This window comes from Piliocolobus tephrosceles, chromosome 1 (genome assembly GCF_002776525.5).
Source record: "Piliocolobus tephrosceles isolate RC106 chromosome 1, ASM277652v3, whole genome shotgun sequence".
Lineage (NCBI taxonomy): Eukaryota > Metazoa > Chordata > Mammalia > Primates > Cercopithecidae > Piliocolobus > Piliocolobus tephrosceles.
Genome location: NC_045434.1, coordinates 189,329,872 through 189,350,440, shown reverse-complemented (window position 1 = coordinate 189,350,440; position 20,569 = coordinate 189,329,872). Strand labels below are relative to the sequence as shown.

The 20,569-nt window shown below is 49.5% G+C and overlaps 1 protein-coding gene across 1 annotated transcript in view; it reads right to left on the bottom strand.

Moving 5' to 3' along the window:
- The window catches only part of PHC2 (polyhomeotic homolog 2), a 117,930-nt gene that overhangs the window by 27,478 nt on the left and 69,883 nt on the right, over positions 1 to 20,569 (bottom strand). Inside the window, exons 5-9 of the mRNA XM_026457192.1 lie at positions 20,174 to 20,338; positions 18,293 to 18,379; positions 16,878 to 17,190; positions 5,120 to 5,535; positions 4,683 to 4,848 (exon numbers count right to left, since the gene is read on the bottom strand). Coding sequence (XP_026312977.1) covers positions 4,683 to 4,848; positions 5,120 to 5,535; positions 16,878 to 17,190; positions 18,293 to 18,379; positions 20,174 to 20,338 — 1,147 coding nt within the window. The remainder of the gene's footprint in view (positions 1 to 4,682; positions 4,849 to 5,119; positions 5,536 to 16,877; positions 17,191 to 18,292; positions 18,380 to 20,173; positions 20,339 to 20,569) is intronic.

Genomic DNA, 20,569 nt, shown 5'->3' with positions numbered 1-20,569 from the left:
TCGAGCCCCGCCTCGCGCCCTCCGGAAGGCGGGTTAGGGACGCCCGGGGCTCAGCTTAGGGAGGCGAGCGCCACGCCACGAGGAGGCTGCCCTGGCCCCCTGCGCAAGTGCTCCTCGGCGGGGCGGCCCGCGACTCCCGCCTTGGACCGTTCACTCCCTGAGGGGCCTGGGGGGCTCTCGGAAGACTAATGACCGCCAGTCACCGAGAGCTCAGTTCATGCCAAACCCAGCTCGCACTCTCCCCACTTATTGTTCACAACGACCCTACAAGTCATTCTCCTTCCTACTGGGAACCGAGGATCAGAGAGAAGTCATAGCCCAAGTGCCCCGGTCACACCTCTATGAGCGGCCTCGGGCTTGCGGCGGAGGCTGACTGAGGAAGTGGCTTCAGGCGGCCGGCCGTGCCTGACACACAGTTTGGAGTTCTCTTCACCAAGCGCACCGGGTGAACCTGCGCCGTCGTGGCGAAGCGTACTCATTCAGCTCGCGCGCGAGGGGCTGGAATTTCAGATAATACAGAGAGGTGCAGCGTGACACAGTCCCCACCCTCGGGAGCGCGAGGCTCAGAAAGGTGCTGGACCCATGCCAGGGACTTCATTTTTGACTTCCCTCTATTCCCAACAAGGCCCCATTTTCTTGCCTGCCTTAGTATTCATATTCATTCCCTGCCTTTCTTCTTCCCCGACCCCTTTCAACTCTCAGGCCTCATCCCATCTTCTTTGTTTACATTTATTTTACATTCCCCGAATATTTACTTAACTCTCTTTCTCCTCTATTTTTCAAAATTTCAACCCCCCTTTTCATTAATATTCATATTCCCTTCTCCCCTGCCTCTGCATTTCTTTCTTTTTTTTTTTTTTTTTGAGGCAGAGTCTCGCTCTGTCGCCCGGACTGGAGTGCAGTGGCCAGATCTCAGCTCACTGCAAGCTCCGCCTCCCGGGTTTACGCCATTCTCCTGCCTCAGCCTCCCGAGTAGCTGGGACTACAGGCGCCCGCCACCTCGCCCGGCTAGTTTTTGTATTTTTAGTAGAGACGGGGTTTCACAGTGTTAGCCAGGATGGTCTCGATCTCCTGACCTCGTGATCCGCCCGTCTCGGCCTCCCAAAGTGCTGGGATTACAGGCTTGAGCCACCGCGCCCGGCCCTGCCTCTGCATTTCTTACACTTATATTTTGTTTTATAAACTAGGTAACACAGGATTGTATCCTCAACTCCTGTTCCCTAACATGCGCACACTTTCCTGCCTCCCTCTCTTAATTAAGTTCCACCAGTTCTTCCTGGAATGCTCTTTCCCCAGCTTTGTATGTCCAGGTCCTACCTATCCTTTAAGGTCCAGACTCAAGAACAGCAATTGGCAAACTTTTTCTGCCAGGGACCAAAGAGTAAATATTTTAGACTTTGTAGGTCATACGGTCTGTCGCAACAACTCATCTCTGCTGTTGCCGCAGGAAAGCAACCACAGACAATACATACATGAACAAGTGTGGTTGTGTTCCGATGGAACTTTATTTATGGGCACTAGAATTGGAATTTCAGATAATTTTCATGTATCATGAAATATAATTATTTTGATTTTTTTAAAAAAAATTTAAAATGTAGAAATCATTATTAGCTTGAGAGCTGTACGAACACTGGCAATGTGATGGTTTTGGCCATTGGGCTGTAGTTTGCCAACCTCTGCTCTAGAATGATGCCTCGTCCTCCCTGAAATCTATCCTGATAATCTCTAGTTGGCAGTAACTTTTCCTGTTTTGTAGCTTTTAAATGACTTACCTCAAATCAGTCTATGGCATTTATCACATTTTATTTTCTACTGTAATTTTTTTTCCTGTGCATTTTTCATCGTTCCCAGTAGACCTTCAGCTCTTGAGGTGGGGTACAGACTGTGTTTCTCTATGTGCTACCTCCCTTCCCACAGTGCTTTGCACAGAGTAGGCATTCACACATACACAGAATGGGCCAGGCGCAGTGGCTCACGCCTGTAATCCCAGCACTTTGGGAGGCCAAGGTGGGCAGATCACCTGAGGTCAGGAGTTCGAGACCAGCCTGGCCAATATGGCAAAACCACGTCAATACTAATAAAGTACAAAAATTAGCTGGGCATGGTGGTGTGTGCCTGGAATCCCAGCCGCTCAGGAGGCTGAGGCAGGAGAATCACTTGAACCTGGGAGGCAGAGGTTGCAGTGAGCCAAGATCATGCCACTGCACTCCAGCCTGGGCGACAGAGTAAGAATGCATCTTAAAAAAAAAAAAAAAAAGACATACACAGAATGGATATTTAAGTCTTGGGTGGTTGACAGTTGTTTCCACTGTGTATTCCACTGTGTAAAGCTTACTTCTGTCATGAGATAGGACCTCAAGAGGAGGATGCTTGTTTGTATATCACCATGATTAGATTTCAGAAAGAAAATTTTGAGAGCTTTATGGAGAAGAAAGACAGGCAAATGTCAGTTCATTTAGGGGATTCCGGATTACAAACACTTGAGCAAAAAATGTTGATTACCACCATTCTGGAGACGGCATGAATCCTCAGTGGGGTCTCGTATGATACTTCTATTAACAAATTGGTAAAAGGCAAATAAAACATGCTATATAATTTACAGGTGGCAAAGTGAAGCAGAGGAGTTAGTATAATGAATAGCAGAATTCAGATAGAAAAGATTCATGCCCCACTACTTGCTTTTTTCTATGCCTCAGTGGTCTTACCTTTAAAATGAGGATAAAAGTTGCTACCTCAGAGGGTTATTGTCACAATTAAATGAGGAAATATGTGTAAAGTCTAGCAGAGAGGGCTCAATAAATATTAACTAGTAACCATTACTGTTTTCTTGCTAGGCTGGAACTATGGGCTAAATTTAGAAGATAACACTTAACAGATGTAAGCAATTATATTTTTGTTCAAACTATAAATTATACAAGTTCTAGACTAGGGAGAGCTGGCATGACAGCAGTTCCAGGTAAGATGAAACCTCAGAAACAAAAATGAAACCCAGCTCTCTGGAATTCAGGTGACAGTGCTCTGTGAACAACAGTGTCATTCCTATAGCGCTGGAGAGTTCACGGGGGCCATTCGTGCACCATCCTGATGAAGGAAGGTGAGGGAGTGACTACTGTAGGAGTCAGAGTCAATGGTGCTGCCCTTTCACAGCCACAGGACCTGGAGCCCCTCGGCTTTTGTTTCTGCCTCTGAATGATGGGGACAGTTCTACTTATGTCCTAGGGCTGTCGTGAGTGAGTAAACAACTTGGAACAGTACTCAGGTGTTCAACAAATTGTAGTTCCTCCCTACCATAAAACATGAATCTAGGGAACAGCCCTGCCCCTGAAACAGGCTTCTGAAGACTAGTAGCTGTTTATATTTGGAATTAATGTGCTTAATTTTGGGGACCAAATGTTAGGAAAATTAATGAAAAGGTAGAATGTAGATAGACAAGCCTGACCAGAATGGTGAGAATGGAGGCCTTGACCTGTCATAAGTAAAAAATGAAAAAAAGTCTCAGATATTTAGCCTGGGGATTTTCTCGTTTTTAATGGGGGGAGAGGCAAGAGAGAGTCTGACAACTGTCTACAAACACTGTATAAGATGGACTCTTACAATTCACAAGACAGAATCATGACCAATGCTGGCAAATTCCAAGAGAGCAGGTTTGACTTCACTTGAAAAGCAGCTTTCTGATAATTAGAGCAAATCTACAGTGGAATGGACTGCTGTTCAAAACCCATTCTCATCTGCAAGTGTGCAGAGACAGAAGGGATGACCTCCTTCCCATCCTTTAATTTTCCTGCTGTTCTTTCTCCATATTCTTTTCCTTGATCCTGCTTCTGTTCCTTGTAGAACCTTTGTACCCTTTTTGCCCTGCCTTGTGCTAAGGTATTTTTTTCTTATTTCTCCATCAACTTCCAAACTCTTTTTCTCTTGGCTGTCCCCCACCCCTCCTCAGCAAACACAGCACAATGACTGGAACTGCCTCCCTGAGTTGCAGGTGGTCCATGGCTCAGAATGTCACTGAGATCTGGACCAACAGTGCTGTGCAAACTGGCAGAGAGGGGAAGGGAAGCAAGCAGATCTTTGCAGAAGGCGGAGGTACTGCCGTGCCTCTCCCATCCAGATGAAGGAACCCAGCAGAGTCTCCTGAACCTCAGGAGGGGAGAAGTCCACTTGTAACTGAGCCCGCACACACAGATGGGGATCCCAAAGCTGAGCACAGTTTCCTCAGAGATGCTTCCTGTGAGCTGAACTCATTTGAGTCCCCTTCTGCCTCTCCCTGGCATTTCCCTTATTTTTGAGATGTGGTAGCTGTTTTGCCATATTTCCAATATCAAGAACCCCCTTTCATACCAAAGGAAGCAGAGAACTGTGACAACTGGCCACCTGCCTCCACTCTCCACTTGGCGTATGTCTATGTGGATACATCTGACACCAGTGACATGCAGGCAGGCCCCAGTGTCTGGCTCTAGAACTTTCACCTCTTCTTTCTCCACCCTCTTGCTCTAATATCTTTGGTGTCTCCCTTACTTTATTTCTGGTTCATCTTCTCACATCCCTCCTCTGTTTCCAACCCCCCAGCTTCCCTGCTTGTAATAGTTTGCCCTCCCATTGCAGATGCTCAAGTGAAATGTGCCAGGGCATTGCAAGAAAGGCCAACTTTCTCCCCTCCCCCAGAGCCCCACTGTGCTTCATACCGTGAGCTGGGGACGGCTGGATGTTAGGGCTCTTGGGTACAGGCAGGCCACCAGGCATGGCAGTGACAATAGCCTGCTGATGTGGTGATGGGCCAGACCGAGTCTCAGGCACACTCTTCTCCCCTGGTGCCGCTTCTTTCCAGTCATCAGGAACACACTGCTGGGGCTGTCAAAGGACAGGACAGAGAGAGGGGCCTCTCAGAAATAGCCTTTGCGTTCTTGGATACTTCCCTGCTTTCCGTGGAGCTTGGGAAGCACACAAGGACCTTAAGATTCAGTCCTCCTCAAACTGGGGAAAGCCCTCTTTTCCTTCTTGGAATCCCCAAAGATGATTTCACCCGTCAGCCTACCCAGAAGCACTTCTTGAAGGGGCTGTGGGGTCGTCCGAGCTGTGGCCGCCCCGTGTGCTCCCTGGACCTTGGGGCTGGCTTACTCACCACTGGTGAAGCAGGCTGCAGTTGTAAGATGACGGCTGAAGTGTGCTGGAACCTGCGTTGAGGAGCGTGGGGCACGCTCTCGGGATGTCCATTCTGAGGCCCAGCATCAGGCGTGGGAGGGTGACACTGCTGACTGCCGCCAGGCTTGTGCAGGTTGGCAGTGGGACACTGGAGCGGCAGGGCGGGTGTAACCGGGCCTAGTGGCATGGCATGGGCCTCTGAGCTGGGCTGGTGGGCCACACTTGGAGAGACTGAGGCGAGCTGAGGGTGGGGCTGAGCTTGGAGCCCAGGTCGTGATGGCTGGGGTGGTGGCTGCTGCTGTTGTGGCTGTGGCTGCTGCTGGATCACAAATTGGGGCTGCAGGTGCTTTGAGGATGGCTGTGGGAGGAGCTGGTGTGGCTGCAGCTGAGCATAAGCTGAAGGGGGAACGGCCAGGTTAGAGAGCATGGCTTGACCTTCTCTTCTGCTGTCTTCCAACTCTGCCCCTCCCACATCCAAATAAAAATGGCTTCCCAAATTCAATGTCTCTTGTTTTCATCCCTTTCATTTTTCACCCTGAGCCTGCTCATTGCCATGGCCTAACACATTCACTCTATTCCTGCTTTCCTCCTTTGCTGGAGGAACACTGGGCTCTTTGAGCTGTCCCCCACCCGCAAAGCTTAACTCCTCACAACTCAAAACTCACCTCTTCTGTGAGGCCCTCTTTGGCCATTCTGGCAGTTCAGAGAAATACTGGATTCTAAGTGTGGCATGCTGTCTCTCTCCTCCGCACCCTTCATCTGCTGTTCTCTGTACCTGCAACAGCTACAGCCTCTCCACCACCCAACCCAGCTCTGCATGGCTAGTCCTCATCCAGCCTCTGGCTCTGCTCAGGCGAGGCCATCTCCAGGAAGAGCCAGTAGACAATGGTAGTTATTGGATCCTGGCATCAGGCAGACCAAGGCTGGGTTACCGGTTCCCTCTGTTATATACCAAGGGACCTGGGACTAACTACTCTCTGGGCCTCAGGTTCCCAATCTAAAAATTAAAAATATAATTCCTGTACACAAGTTGTTAAAAGGATGAAATGAGAAGAAAATGACAGAAAACTGGCTTAATGTGCACAGCACAGTGCCTGGCACGTAGTCATATTCAATCATTTCTAGTCATAACTATTATATCAGTCTGGTTTAGGTTCTCAAAGTATCCAGGGTCCACCTCTATCATAATAATGCTTATTAAGGTGGGTTGTAATTGTTTCTTATCTATCTTCCAGATCATGACCTCCTTGTGGTCAGAAACTTCGTGTATCTCTCTCCAGAACCTAACACAGTGCCTGACAGGAATTTATTTTTTGCCATATGTTGCTATACTAGCTTTTCCCTCTTCCATTTTAAGCAGGCTGACTCTTTGAGGTGAGAGTTCTTATATTTTTTAGTAATCCCTTCAGTGTCTAGCTCATGCCTTGTTTAGAGTAGGGATTCAGGAAATTCAGCTCAGAGATTGTCTTTACACAGATCACTCTCTGGCTAGTGCCAGGCCAGCCTAGGACGAAGCAGCTCAGCTGAATCTGTCCTGTTTAAAAACTGCCCTCTACAGAGACTTCCCCGGCTGGAGAGCTAGCCAAATGCATGGCAGGCCACAGCTGGAGGCCTGCAAATGGACTTTTACAACTAAAGCCTCAAGCCAGTAAGGATAAAGGCGAATTCTGGGTCCTGAGCTCACATTTTAAAAGAATCCTGTGATACAACGGATGCAAAGTAAGCAGGTTTCAAACTGAGTTAGGGGAGGTGCCTTCCTTCTTGAATTTTGTCTGTTCACATGCAAGTTTTGAATGGTCTCATCCCAGCCTGACATGGAATTCCAAGCAGAATTCCAATAGGATTTGAAAGGACAGAAATAAGACGTGTTACAAAGGAAAAGCAAAATGGGTCTTGGTGACTGTCTAGTCAGAGAGAGACGGACTATGGATGGCCCACAGGGGTTTAATATGGAGGATACTGAATGACGGGTTTGGGAAACTTGGACACCAGTGTGATGTTGAGGGAAGTGTGTTGGGTTTGGGTTGATGGCAGAACCTTTGTGGAAATGCCAGCAGGCATTTGGTAATTATAAACTGTCCCTGATCCCAATCTAAGCTGTGTCTCCTTATCTCACGTTGAATAGGTCAGAATTTAACAATCAGGCACTTTTGAGAAGGCTGTTGATAAGGCACCTGGGAGACACTGAAGAGGCCACACAGGACTTTGTTAGGTGCCCACAGCCAGAACAATCTGCAAATGATGGGCGTCGTCACTGCAAATGCAACCAAAACTTTTTCTCCCTTAATGCAAAATCATGGATTCCTGCCCCCGGAATGTGGAATCATTCTTAGGGGCTGCCCATGTGAGGTGGGAGCTGGAGATGGTCCAGGTCAGGGAGGCTGAGAGGATCAATGGCATGCCCCAGTACTTGTTGGCTGTGTGGCCTGAGACAAGGTACTCTTCTTTCTCAGGGCTTCAGAGTTTAATCTGTGAAAGAGGAGGTCTGGGCTAGGTGATCACATAAATCTCTTCCACATCTAGAATTTGATTGAGTGGCTATAGCAGGAAAGTAGTTTACAATTCAGGGTTAATAAGGAAAAAGGGTTACAGAGGGAAAAGATTCTGTATCTATACAGCATAAGCATACACTTGTTTTCCCAAAAGACCGGGAAAGGGGACTGCTGTCCTGGCTTCTATTCCTGTGCTTCCTCTCCTATCCCATTCTCTCCCCACCCTGTGCTGCTCATGGAAAACTGAAAGCAATTGTTTTAGGATAAACCAGGCTACTATACACCAAGGGTGGAAATCAAGCTCATAAGGCTTGAATCAATTCATAGATCAGAGACCCCAAGGTATTTGGGGTATATATTAATACATCCTTAACTTTTTGAGATTAATAAAAACAAAGATCATGATTTAACTCCAGCATTATCCTGGATCAAAAAAAAAAAAAAATCCTTTTGTTTAGAGTATTGCAGTAAAGGGTCTTCCTGATTCCAGTTTCTTCTCTCTGTAATCCAGCTTAGAGAGTGCAAACTAATCTTCCTGGTGCACAGATCTGATCTCTCACTAAAAACTGCCAGGGACTCTCCTTTGTCTACAGTTGTCTAAAGCCCCTGGGAAGAATTCAGGATCTCTTTACAACATAAATCACCCTTTTAATTTTTATTATTTATTTGACCCAAGCAATCTTTACTGTTCACTGTACCCTGTACAGAGTATATGCCTTTTCTCATACTGTCTAGAGTGCCACAAATCAAATTCTAGTCACCATTCTCTGGCCTTTACAGCTGACAGTACTTTCCCCTTTCTCTGAGATGACATGCAGGCCGCTTTGCTTTGCACTGCCCTCAGAGAAGCAGTGTGCCCAGAAGTCAAGTATGAGCTCTTGAGCCAAAATGCTTGGATTTGAATTCCAACTCTGCTGCTTACCAGCTTTGTGACATGGGGTGAGTGAGTTACTTGACCTCTCTGTACCTCTGTATCATCATCTTTATTTTTTATTTATTTTATTTTATTTTTTTTGAGACAGAGTCTCACTCTGTCGCCTAGGCTGGAGTGCAGTGGCCGGATCTCAGCTCACTGCAATCTCCACCTCCCAGGTTCATGCCATTCTCCTGCCTCAGCCTTCCGAGTAGCTGGGACTACAGGCATCCGCCACCTCACCCGGCTAGTTTTTTGTATTTTTTAGTAGAGACGGGGTTTCACCGTGCTAGCCAGGATGGTCTCGATCTCCTGACCTCGTGATCCGCCCGTCTCGGCCTCCCAAAGTGCTGGGATTACAGGCTTGAGCCACCGCGCCCGGCCATCATCATCTTTAAAATAGAGGTAAGGGTTATACCTGTCTGAGTTATTTCAGTAAGTGACTTATCTCTTTTAGTAGGCAGAATTTATGTGAGTCATTTGTTTCCTCCAAAATATCTTGAGTTTAGTAGATGCTCAATCAATATTGCTGAATGAATGAATGAATGACAGACAACATGGTGGGACTTGTTTATCCTACAAAACTTGTTCTCAAGGCTTCAAGTATTCAAGAAACAACTCTGTGTCCCAGAAATGCTGGAACTCTTGCCTCAAAGTATATGGGAGCTGCCAGCATACCAACTACAGTTGCAGGACTACTTATGCACTCATTTTCCCAGAAGTCTACTATAATTGATTAGAGTTTGATGTTACCTGGCCTACAGGCAAGGAGAGTATGCCTGTGGGAGAGGAATGGCAGATCTTTTTACTAACCACTACTCTTAAGGGAAGATATACTTTCAACCATTCATTCACTCAACAAACAATTTATTAAGTACCCACCACACACCAAGTACTATGGTTGGTACTGGCTAAAACATGGTCCCTAGAAGAGACTACAGTTTAGTAAGAGACAGATGGTAGACAGATACTCTCAGCATAATTTGGTAAATGTTATGATAGGCGATAAGCACAGAATATTGAGAACATGCAAAAGGGGATTCAGCTTTGGAAGGAGAGCAAAGAAGGTTTCCCAGAGCAAGTGTTTAACATGATTCAGAGTTAGGAAGATGACAAAAGGAACAGCATTTGGGAAGACTCAGAGGCATAAAATACTGTGGTGAATTCAGGGATCTCCAGGTCATCATGTATAGTTGAACCCCAAGGTGTCTAACAGAGAGGAGTCAGAAGAGGAGGCAGTTTTTGGTTGGGTCTAAGTTATGCTAGCACCTTCTAGAGGCTGCTCATCCCTAAAGATGTTTCATGTGATTAGGCTTCAGGAGGGAACTAAGGTTGGGGTTGGCTCTAGAGGTCAGTGCTCCGCATACACAAGAATAGACAAGAAAGCTCCTTTTAGAAAACTCTAAAGCAATAGCCACACAAATTTTCCATGATGCATTCCCTTGGCTTGGGGTCAGGAGGAGTTTGATAGGGGAAGTAGAGCTAAGGGAAGTTTCCCTGTAAGAAACTTATAAAACGGTGTTGGGTTGCCAGCTGCAGGGGCACTCTATGATAGTCTGATTATGCTTGAACGTTTTCAGGCCTCTTCTGCAGCCCTCTGGAAAAACTACCAAATACTTGCTGTGTACAGGATTCTTTGCTAAGCAGCTTGGAGCATTATAAAATAAACTGTTATCTGCATCTCTGCCCCTAGCCTGCCCTTGGCAGAGGATGGCAGTATAGCATAAGTCGATAAAGGCATGGGTTTTAGAGTCAGTCAGATCTGGGTTTAAATCTTGGCTCTGACACTGATAGGCTGTGCAATCTTAGATAAATTGCTCAACCTCTCTGTATCTTGACTTGCTGTTCTGTAAACGGTGATACATACCACATAGTTGTTAGTATCAAATGGAATATTTTGTTTAAACCACAAAGAGATTCACTGCCTTTGCTCAACACTTGGTACCTAGTAGATGCTCAGTAAATGGCAGCTATTCTTAAAATACTATCTGTTACTGTGTGTTGCTTTGAACTTCTCAAAGAATTTTTACCATTTAAATCTCATTTATTTCTAACAAGAAGCCCATGAAGCAATTGAGAAGTGTGTTTATTTTACAAGCAAGAACTGAGAGTAGTTTCCAAGTGACTTGTACAATGCAGTAAGTGAAGGGAAACTTGACTTCATTTGACAGGTGAGGCATGGTGCCTTGCATATTACAAGATGCTGATGGCCAAGTGAATAACAAGAGTCAGTAAGGACGAGCGAGTACAGCAAGCCTAGGAGTATTAGTTACAGGCAGTTGGGAATTCTGGAGGCAATCTTGGAGACATGGACAACAAAAGGGGATTGTTATGCCAGGAGGCAGGGAGGGAAAGCGCCAAGAAAGTCACAAAGGGGTAGGAGTGGGAGACAGAGACAACAGCATATTTGCTTGGCCATAACAGAGGGTCTGCATGAGGACACCAGGAGCAGTCAGAGAGGTGCAGTGGGCAGTGGGGGGAGGGTCTTGAAGGTCCCCCACGGAGTCAGATAGTCAGTCAGAAGTCATTAACATGATATTTAGTGAGCCCTTACTATAGACTAGGCATTCCAGCTGATCAAGGAGGACATAAAGACACAGTGAAGGTTTTTTTCTTTTTTTGAGACGGAGTTTTGCTCTTGACGTCCAGGCTGTAGTGCAATGGCACGATCTCGGCTCACTGCAACCTCCCCCTCCCGGGTTCAAGCAATTCTCCTGCCTCAGCCTCCCAAGTAGCTGGGACTACAGGCATGAGCCACCACACCCAGCTAATTTTTGTATTTTTAGTAGAAACGGGGTTTCACCATGTTGGCCAGGCTGGTCTCAAACTCCTGACCTCAAGCGATCCACCTGCCTCGGCCTCCCAAAGGGCTGGGATTACAGGCATGAGCCACTGTGCCGGGCTACAGAGAAGGTTTTTAAACAAGAAGGAAATAACAGTCTCTGAGGGAGATAATTCTAGCAGTTGTGAGTAGGATGTCCTGGCGATCAGTTAAGCCTCATCCCACCAGCAGGCCTTAAGCAAAGCAGGAAGCCAAAACAAGAGGAAGTGTCATCAGAACCTGGTGACAAACTGGTGACAAGCTGGGTGGTGATGGAGCATGGGAATGAGGGAGGGTTTTCTCTGTGCCAGTCACTTGCGCAGGCCACCTCAGTCATTTACAGCCTGTGGGAAATATAATCACCTCTGTTTTACAGATGAGGAAATGGAGGTTTACAGAGCTTAAGTAACTTGATCATAGTCATTAAACTAATAGGTGATGAAACTGGGGTCTGAAACTAGGTTCACTCCGAAGCCCACTGCTTTTCCCGCTGTAACGCTCTGCCTCCCTGGTGGCTCTGACACCAACAGGCTGTGCAATCTTAGATAAATTGCTGAACCTCTCCAGATCTAGACGTGCTGTTCTGTAAACGGTGATACATACCACATAGTTGTTAGTATCAAAAGGAATATTTTGTTTAAACCACAAAGAGGTTCACTGCCTTTGCTCAATGCCTAGTAGATGCTCAGTAAATGGTAGCTGTGAAGTCAAAATAACTCTGTGAGTCTGGGGTGCAGGAGGACCTTGCAATTGTGGACAGTGCTCAGGATACGGTAGAGGGGCCCTTTCCACAGAGGAAGATGCAGGGTTTTTGTTTTACAAATTCTCCAAATTAAAAAAAAAAAAAAAACTTGTATGCAGGCGGGGTGATGTCTATCCTATAGACAGCTGAAATGTATGGGGAGAAGGGAGGAGGACGGGGATGGATGTGTATTAGGAAGTCGCTGGCAGACAGGTGGTGGATGTCTGAAAGGTATGAACCAACAAACTCCTCTGTGAGTGAAACACAGGCCACAGGACTGAGTTTTAGGAGACCCACAGCTAATGGCAGAGGGCAAGGGAAAAGGAAGGAGGGTCCCACTTACACACACAGATGGTCACACGCGCACACAGCCACTCTGGGCTTAGGTGCTTCCCAGTGCCAGCTGAGATCCTCCTCTTCCTGTTCCATTCTTGAAACTTACTCATTTTTCAAAGCACAACTCAAATTTCTGCAGCCCCCATTAGAATTTAAACTCTTGTTCATCTAATACCCATAGTGTTCAGCGTAATGTTTGGCACATAATAGGTGCTAAATGAGTATCTGTTGAGCCACATAATTAAAGGGACAAATGGTTTGGGGATGACAGTGACTCTGAGCCATACCTCTTTCATTTGTGAAATGGAATAACCACCGTTAAGATTAAGTGAGATATGTAGGTAAAGCATTTAGTACAGTACGTGGAACATGGCTGTTCTTTAACTGGTAAGTATTATTATTAGTCCACAGCAACTGGGGAAATAGTCTAATAGAAGCCTAGGATGAAGAATTTTGGGAAAGAAGAAACGTCCACCAAGGCCAAGACCCTTTGTGTGTCAGTCGGCTTTCTCTCTCACACATACACACACACAGGCTCGTATGCACAGTGAAAGATGTTAAGCAAAATATAAAGCTCCTCCACTGATAGCCTATATCATCTGGATTTTTCTCCCAACATAAAAAGAGATTCTTAGTCATCTAAATTTGGTGCTACAGTGGATAGTTGAAATGACCTCCATGGCTGGTTCCACGATTTTAACATCAAAATCATTGGGGATTTCTAGTGGATGACAGTCCCTCCTGTATGCTTTGGTTTTTATTGGATTCCCTAGGTAAAAGTGTGCTTGCAGTTTGGAGGCTGCTTTGGGAGGGAAACAGGGTGCCCAAGAATCCTAGAATCAGCAACATCGCATTGTCCAGCCTATCGCAGACAGAAATCACTGCCCCTGCACAAAACGCTCTCTGTGTTCAAACAAAGCAGCTGTGTGGCCTTCCAGCAGAGTTCTCGCTCCTCAGCTGAGACCTGAGGCGGGCTGAGGATGCAGAACAAAGACCTGGCATCTGAAGGCCCAACTGGGTGAAAGGGCCCCAGCTTTTCAACAACTCGACAGTTCCCTTTTATCACAGCGTGTCCCTCCCGGTCAGCAACTTTCTCCTCACCTTTGGGCCTGAGTGTGCACCCAAAGCCCAGAGTTTATCCACTAGAATGAGAACTCCAAAACCAAGTCTCCTATCTGGGGCTGTGGCCCACTTCCTTAGGACTCGGCTTCCCTGGAGGCCAGGCCCAAGGGACCCCTGCTGCCTGCCCCACTTCTGCCCTCCGTTGCTCAGCCCTGTCAGTGAGAAGGGCAAGCCAGGCCCTTCTCCTTCCCCTCCAAAGCCCAACCTCTTAGGCTCTGTTCTCCGCCCCTTACTCCCCTCCCCCACCTGCTCCCCCACCCCTTTTCTCGGCATAAGGGACCTTTTCTATTTGCAGAGCCTAAAGAAGCTGGTTGCCAAGGTGACAGGAGCAGGAACAGCAGGGAGCTTGCCATGGGGGAGGGGCTTTGCCCCCAAACAGCTGTCAGTGGGAGCAGTCCCAGCTGGGACTGGAGGGTCTGCCTGCTCTGGGAGGAAACAGCCCCCAGGAGAACACATTCCTCTCTGCCATACCCCACCAACTACCCCACTGCAAGTCTCCACTGGTTACTTTCCCTGGGGGCAGCAAGCCAGCCAGCCAGCTCAAAAAATGCTCCAATAACAAACAAAAAATGCATGCACGCTTGCTTGCTTTCTCTCTCCCAGACACACACACACACACACACACACACGCATGCTCAAGCACGCTCTTCTCTCCTGCTCTCAGATCCCTTGGTTCATTGACAGTGGGTTGGCTGGGCAGGAGGCCAGAAGTCACCTCTGCCCAGGGAACTGTGTAGCCCAAGACAGGTGCTGCTCCTGGCTGCCCTGCACTAGGTCCTAAGAATGATTTCAGTCCTTTTTGTTCAGGAGTCCTGAGAGGATCTTCCCCTACTAAACCTCCCCAGCTGCCTTCCATCTGGGAGGTGGGAGTCAGGGAGCGCAATCTCCGGGCTTATAGAGAGGAAGGGGTGGGAGAGAGGAAGAATGAACGGGATAGTGGGAGGCAGAACAATGCAGGCCCACTGCTTTGTGTCTCTGGGGAGAGGTTCTTTGTGGGACTGCAGCTCACAGCTGCTCCAGAGAAAGTTCTGTGAAGCCACTGGTCTCTGCACTGCATTCTAGCCAGGCACTGTTAGGCTTAGGCCCTTGGGCCTCAAGCCTGTCACCTGTTGGTGTTTACCTTTACATGGGGTCTCCACCAGACTCTGCAAACCCTGAATAGGCTTAGACCTCCCCAGACTCTTTCAGCTTTGGGTCAGAAACAGGAAAGGCTGAGGAGGCCCCAGATTACTGTAAGAACTGAGAGGGACAATCTGGCTTGAGATGAAGAATAGTGTTTGACTCGGCCCCCAGTCCTGCCACTTACTACTTAGGTGACTTTGAGTGCGTGACAGATGTAGTAAGCTCCTGGAGAACCTCTCTGAGCTTCAGTTTGCTCATCTGTAAAATGGATAAGGACACCTACTGGAAAGGGATCTTTACAGGGTTTAAAGAAGCGTGATGCGTACAACTCAGGACACGTTATCTAGCACATGGTGGACGTCCTATGAATGCTGGTCCCGTTTCTGTCCAGTTTTCTTGAGAACTGAGTTGCCTAGCAGCCGTAGGAGGAACCCAAGAACTAGTCTTTCTTTTCAACAGTGTTAGAACTTGGGGTGCTGGCTTAGATTTAGAAAGAGGTTACATTTCGGCCTGGGCCGGAAGGGGGTCCTCAGGAAGGCTTGAGATGCAGATAGTCCTCCAGGGCATATGCAGATTGAACGAGAAACTAGAAGTGCTCATTTGGGGTCTCAGCTCTAGTCCAAGCTGCTTTCAACGCATTGAAAGAGCCCCCAGTCTACCCTTCTGAGCCTGACTTTCTTTTTCCATAAAAGGAAGAGGCTGGGCCACTTTCTGGAGAAAGCCATGCCAGACAGTGAGAAACATCTGAAGCCACAGGGCCGTGAGGCCTCCGTGGGGAGGCGCCTTTCTTGGCTCAGCGGTGACCGCTGGAATGCAGCAACTGACCCTTTGCCCCTGGGTGATTTCTGAAGCCTCGAGAAGGTGAATGAGGGATTTTGACCCCATTTCCTCCTAACTCAGTGCCATGTGCACTGCTTTGCTTTTCTCTGCCTGGGAACCTTCCCCACTCTGTCTGTCGGGTCACGTGCTCGTGCCGCAAGGCTCATGTGCCGTGTCCTCTGAGGGATGGTGTCTCTGACCCATTCTGCCTGGCAGGCAGCTGACCATCTGTGCCCACACTGTGCCTGGTACTTAGTCCTAAAATAGAATTTATGAAGTGGAATGGATTTGCTTCTATATCTGGCTCCCTTCTTTTGACTGCACACTCCTTTAGGGAAAAAAAATCCTATCCTATTTTGCCAAAGATGTATTGAGATATATTCTTGATGTATTTTCTCAAGAAAAAGACCCGCAGGTTAGATTGGATGATAAAATGGTTTGAGAGAGGACTGCGGTTAGTGGTTGTCTCAGGGATGCGATCAGCGTGACTCTCTCTTTAATGCAAAGCTGTGTGCTCTGCCACTCTATTTCTATGGTAAAACAGCGTGGTCTTGTTGCCTAGACCAATAGGACTGGCTTCTTGGGCTCTTGGCAGATTTTCCCATGAAAGAGTGCCTACAATGGGCAGCATGGGGATAGTTTTAGTAGGCAGGGAGAGGGGTCTAGCAGGGCATGTGGATTCACTGGACCTGCCTCACAAGCAAGCTCCTAGATTTATTCTCAAGTGTCACCCTCACTGGCAAGCCTTTCCTAGCTCCTCTCCTCAAAGCCAGATAGCTTCTCTGTTCTGACAGTGTTCAGAGCTTAGATCTATTATGGCATATGCACTGCACTTATCTGTCTCCCCAGCCAGACTGTGGAGGGCAGGACCTGAGTCTCATTTATCTCTGCACACCTAGAATTGGCAACATGACTGGCAAATACTAACCAACAAATGCTTGCTGAATGATGAGAAAAAATAAACTTCCTACACTCCCATCTCCCTGTCTGGTTCTCACATGCTTCTGGCTAGCCCCTGGCCTTTTTGCTGAGTCTTGGAGAATTTCAAAATAGTTCAACTGCCCGCCTCCAGCCACTCCAGGTTGTGCCCACAGCTCCAGAGCTGTGGCTGTGTACCCTGATTCATCGCTGTGCCCACTGTGCAGAAGCACTCCTTTATTCCAACTGACATGGCTGCCCTGCATAAAGTTAGACCAGAAGCATGGCACAGAGCCAGGAGCTGATGGACTCTTCGAGACAGGGAGGGAGAAGAGAAAGACCCATGGCTGGTATCTTTGCAAATCCATGGGAAAAAGGAAAGTCTGAAAGTCTCCTTCTGACTCATGGCCCTGAGTTTTCTGGGAACGGATTCCTGCTTCCTGAAGACCTTACCTGGTGCAATGAGGGGGTGGGCAGCCACAGCAGGAACTGTCCGGCTGAGCCCAGCCCGGCCCTCCATGCTCCCTGGCACACTGCTGTTGCCATCTCCTTTCTTGAGTGGCTCCATCACACTGTCAGCTATGCCAGGCTTGGCACCTGCGGGGGAAGCCTGAGCAGTATTTCTGCTCTGTGCTGGGGTAGGCAGAGGTTGGCTACTGCCTGGCGTGGGTTTCAGGGCCAAGCTGGGCAGGACAGGCTGAGTGGGGGTGGGGCCCGAGGCTGCTGCTGCCGGCGTCTGCTGTGTTCGGAGGGTCAAGTTCTGTACCTGGAAAAGAGGGGTCTGTGGGAGTCCAGAGAATGTGGTAGGAGCAATGCCAGTACACAACTAAGAGGGAGAGAGGGATGGATCCAGGAATGGCTGAATAGAACAGGAGGTTGTCAAATCAGAGAGAGAGAGAAAGTGTTAGGGGCTGGAAGAGGAACCAGAAGCACGTGGAGTTGCTAAACAGGGCCAGAGAGTTCGCTGTGACTGCATCCAGCAGCAGAAGAAGCTGAGTTCTGAGAAGGGCCTGATGCCCAGCTGGGCAGGCAGGGGTGGGGAGGCCGGGCTCTGTCCCTTCTGTTGACCTCCCTCCTCCCCTACACTTTCAGGACTGGATGCACACCACCCAGAAATAATTCCCAGCGTCGGGGAGCATGGGGCTTCCCGCACGGGAAAAGGCCAGGGCAAAAGTGGAAGTTAACTGACCAGCAAGGTCACCAGGCAAATATCTTGTCTCAGAATAAGGTTGCCACCGGCCCTTCCAAGACGGCCGGCACGCTTACTCAGCCTGGTCCCTGGCGCCCTCTGCTGGACACATGGAGGCTGTGCCAGACTGAAAATTCTACTAACAGCCCTCTCCCGTCGCCCTCCCCATTCTGTAGAGGTGGGGAGAGGCGAGTGGTAGGGGTTCCTTCCCCCGCTGCCCACAGAATCTTTGCAGCCACAGTAGTATCTGTGTACTCCTAGCAGAGCAGGACATGTCTCTGCTCCCTCTTCCATGCCATTTTTCTCGAGTCCTGGCAGCGGTACCATGTGTAACCAGAGTGGGGCTTTCCACTTATGGAGCAGCAGCAGCCAGACCAGCAATCCTGGGGCAGGTGTAAAGCATGGAGGGTAGCACAGCCCAGCCCTCCCTGGCAATCATGCTGGCCTCAGCAGGCTGCCCTCTGGCTCCTGACCCGTGTTTGAGGGAACAAAACAGAGCCAGGAGGGGCCGAGGCCTTCTGGAGGAGGGTAGCCGCGCAGGCCTGGGGGCACTGGGGTGTCCTGTCTCCCGCCTGCTTTCCTAGCTGATCCCGGCCTCTCCTTGTGCCCCTCCCCAGTATCAGTGCCCCTCTATGGGGGTGCCCACCCCCCTGCCCTCCCACAAGCATGGAGTCCTCACCTGGGCGGGGGTGGGGGGCCGGGCGGGGGAGCCAGTGCCGAGCTCAGGCTGCACAGTAGCGACGGTGGCCGTGGGCGTGAAGATGAGCTGAGGGGACAAAGGAACAGTGCCGCCTAGGCTCCTAGCTACCTGCACCAGGTTACCTGGCTGGGCCTGGAATCACAGGAAACGAGGCGCCTTTTACCTGCCCGATGTGGACTCAGCCACAGGACACAACTGTTTAGCCCAGGAGCGGCTATGAGGAAGGGCAGGACCGTAGAAGCAGAAAGACAAGGAAGGGGGAGTCCAGGGGGAGCGCCTGCCTTTCTCCAGAGGCTCGTTGTGTCCTGACCCAGGCTTGGTGCAGGGGTGGGTGGGGAGAGCCGCTCTGGGACTACACCAAAGCCGAGTTCCCTTCAGAACCCTCTGTGAGGGGCTCATCCTAGGGGAGACCGATATCCCCAGGATACACTGAAGCCACCGCCTCCTCAGCATCCTGGGAAGCGAGACGGATGCCCTAGGACCACCTTGCAGGTCTAACCCACTGCTGAACCCAGGCCTGAGCCATGATGAGACTGCCCTCCAGGGGATCAAGTTCGATGTATCCTTTTGGTCATTTGCTAGTCAAAGTTAGGTTCAGAGGGGCCTGGAGACAACAACGGCAGAGGAAGCGGACTGCCTGGAGCCGTTCTCGTGTCTGAATCCCATCCCGTGGGGTACAGGATCCATGGTGTTCTCTGCATGACACCTCGACCTCCGTGGGAGTCTAGCTCTGCGTCAGTGTGGATGTGCTGGTGCCTTGACAGGGTGCTTTCCCTAGAACTCTGCGATAGCGCAGCTGTGCTTGTTCCTCTGTGGGTGTATGCCCTGCTCTGGGGAGGGAGGCAGACAGGCAGGCGTCACGACCCCAGTGGAGTAGAACACAGGGACAAGAAACCTGCAGACACAGTCAGCTTTGGGCAGCAGCATCACAGTGTGTCTGTCCAGTTCCCTAGGAGATGGAAGTCTATTTCATGCCTTGTGCTGAGAGGCTGTTCCCTGGGGATGGAGATGGGCTTCAAATGATGAACTCGGAGCCAAGAGCAAATGTGTGGGACCAAGACCAGACAAGCTCCAAAGGTTACGTCCTGGCCATAAGAGCAAAGAGAGGGGTGGGACTGTGTTACCTTCGGGATAGTGTGTCAAGGGCCCGAAGGAGCAGACTTCAGAATGGGAGGTATGAGACACGACCCACGGCGACTGAGCCCTAGCTGAGGCTGCATGCTATTGCCACCCAGGGAGTATGCTGCCATTTTCCCAGGGCATTCTCCTAAATCTTAGGGACTTGGTAGGCTCTTAAGGACTTTTGCACCCCTCAGGGACAGGTACAAAGGAAAGAACTGGTGCTATCCTGAGGACATCCTGCCCAAACAAGCTCATCTGGCCTCTGATTAGAATGGGGCCCAGCTGGGAGGGCAATGGAGGCACGCTGAAGCTGGAAAGCATCTTGGGCCCTTGACTTAGAGGTGGCCAGTCCTTGTAAGGATGGTGGGAAGGGGAAGACCCCATTTCTGTCAAGCACATGGACGTCTGGGTGTCCAGGACCACCTGGCATGAACCGCTCTGCCCATCCTGATTAATTTTGAGGAGTTTCTGATAAGGGGACACTTCTGTTTCACTCTAGGAGGCGAAGGAAAGGTGGCATCGCAGGTAACTTTCTCTGTTTCAGCCTGGAGCCCCACCCTTCGTAACTCCTCGAGGCTGTACCAAAGCTTCCACTCAGCCTTCCAGGCCCCCTTCTTTATCCCACCCCTTATCTCCTTCCCCTGCCCCTAGTGCTTCCTCCCCACCCTTCTCCAGCTCCCAGCTTCTCTGCCTCTGTCCTGGTGCCCCTGAGCCATGGCCCTAGCCATGGGTACTCACCATCTGTGCCCTCAGATACATCTGTGCTTGGCTCGCAGTCAGGGCTGGGGAAGACGTGTTGCCCAAGAGCACGGCCTGCTGAGCAATGCCTGAGGCTGCTGCAGAGTTCACGCTCTGGGCCCGGTTGAGGAGCTGGGCTGCTGCTGGGGAGGCTGCCAGGTTGATCTGATGTGCGGTAGGAGACAGGAGGTTCTGTTGGTGAACTGTGTCCCCCTCATCCATTTCTTTCTCCCCCCTCTTCTGCTCCTTGGTTTATTCAGCCTCCTTCAGGACCAACTGTGGTCTTTGGCCTTGGAGCATCCCCCAGTCCTGCCCCACCTCTGACCTTGGTGCAGAGCTGCAGGGGGATCCGATGTTGGGAGAACTGAGCTATCCACAGAGAGCCCTGACATTGGG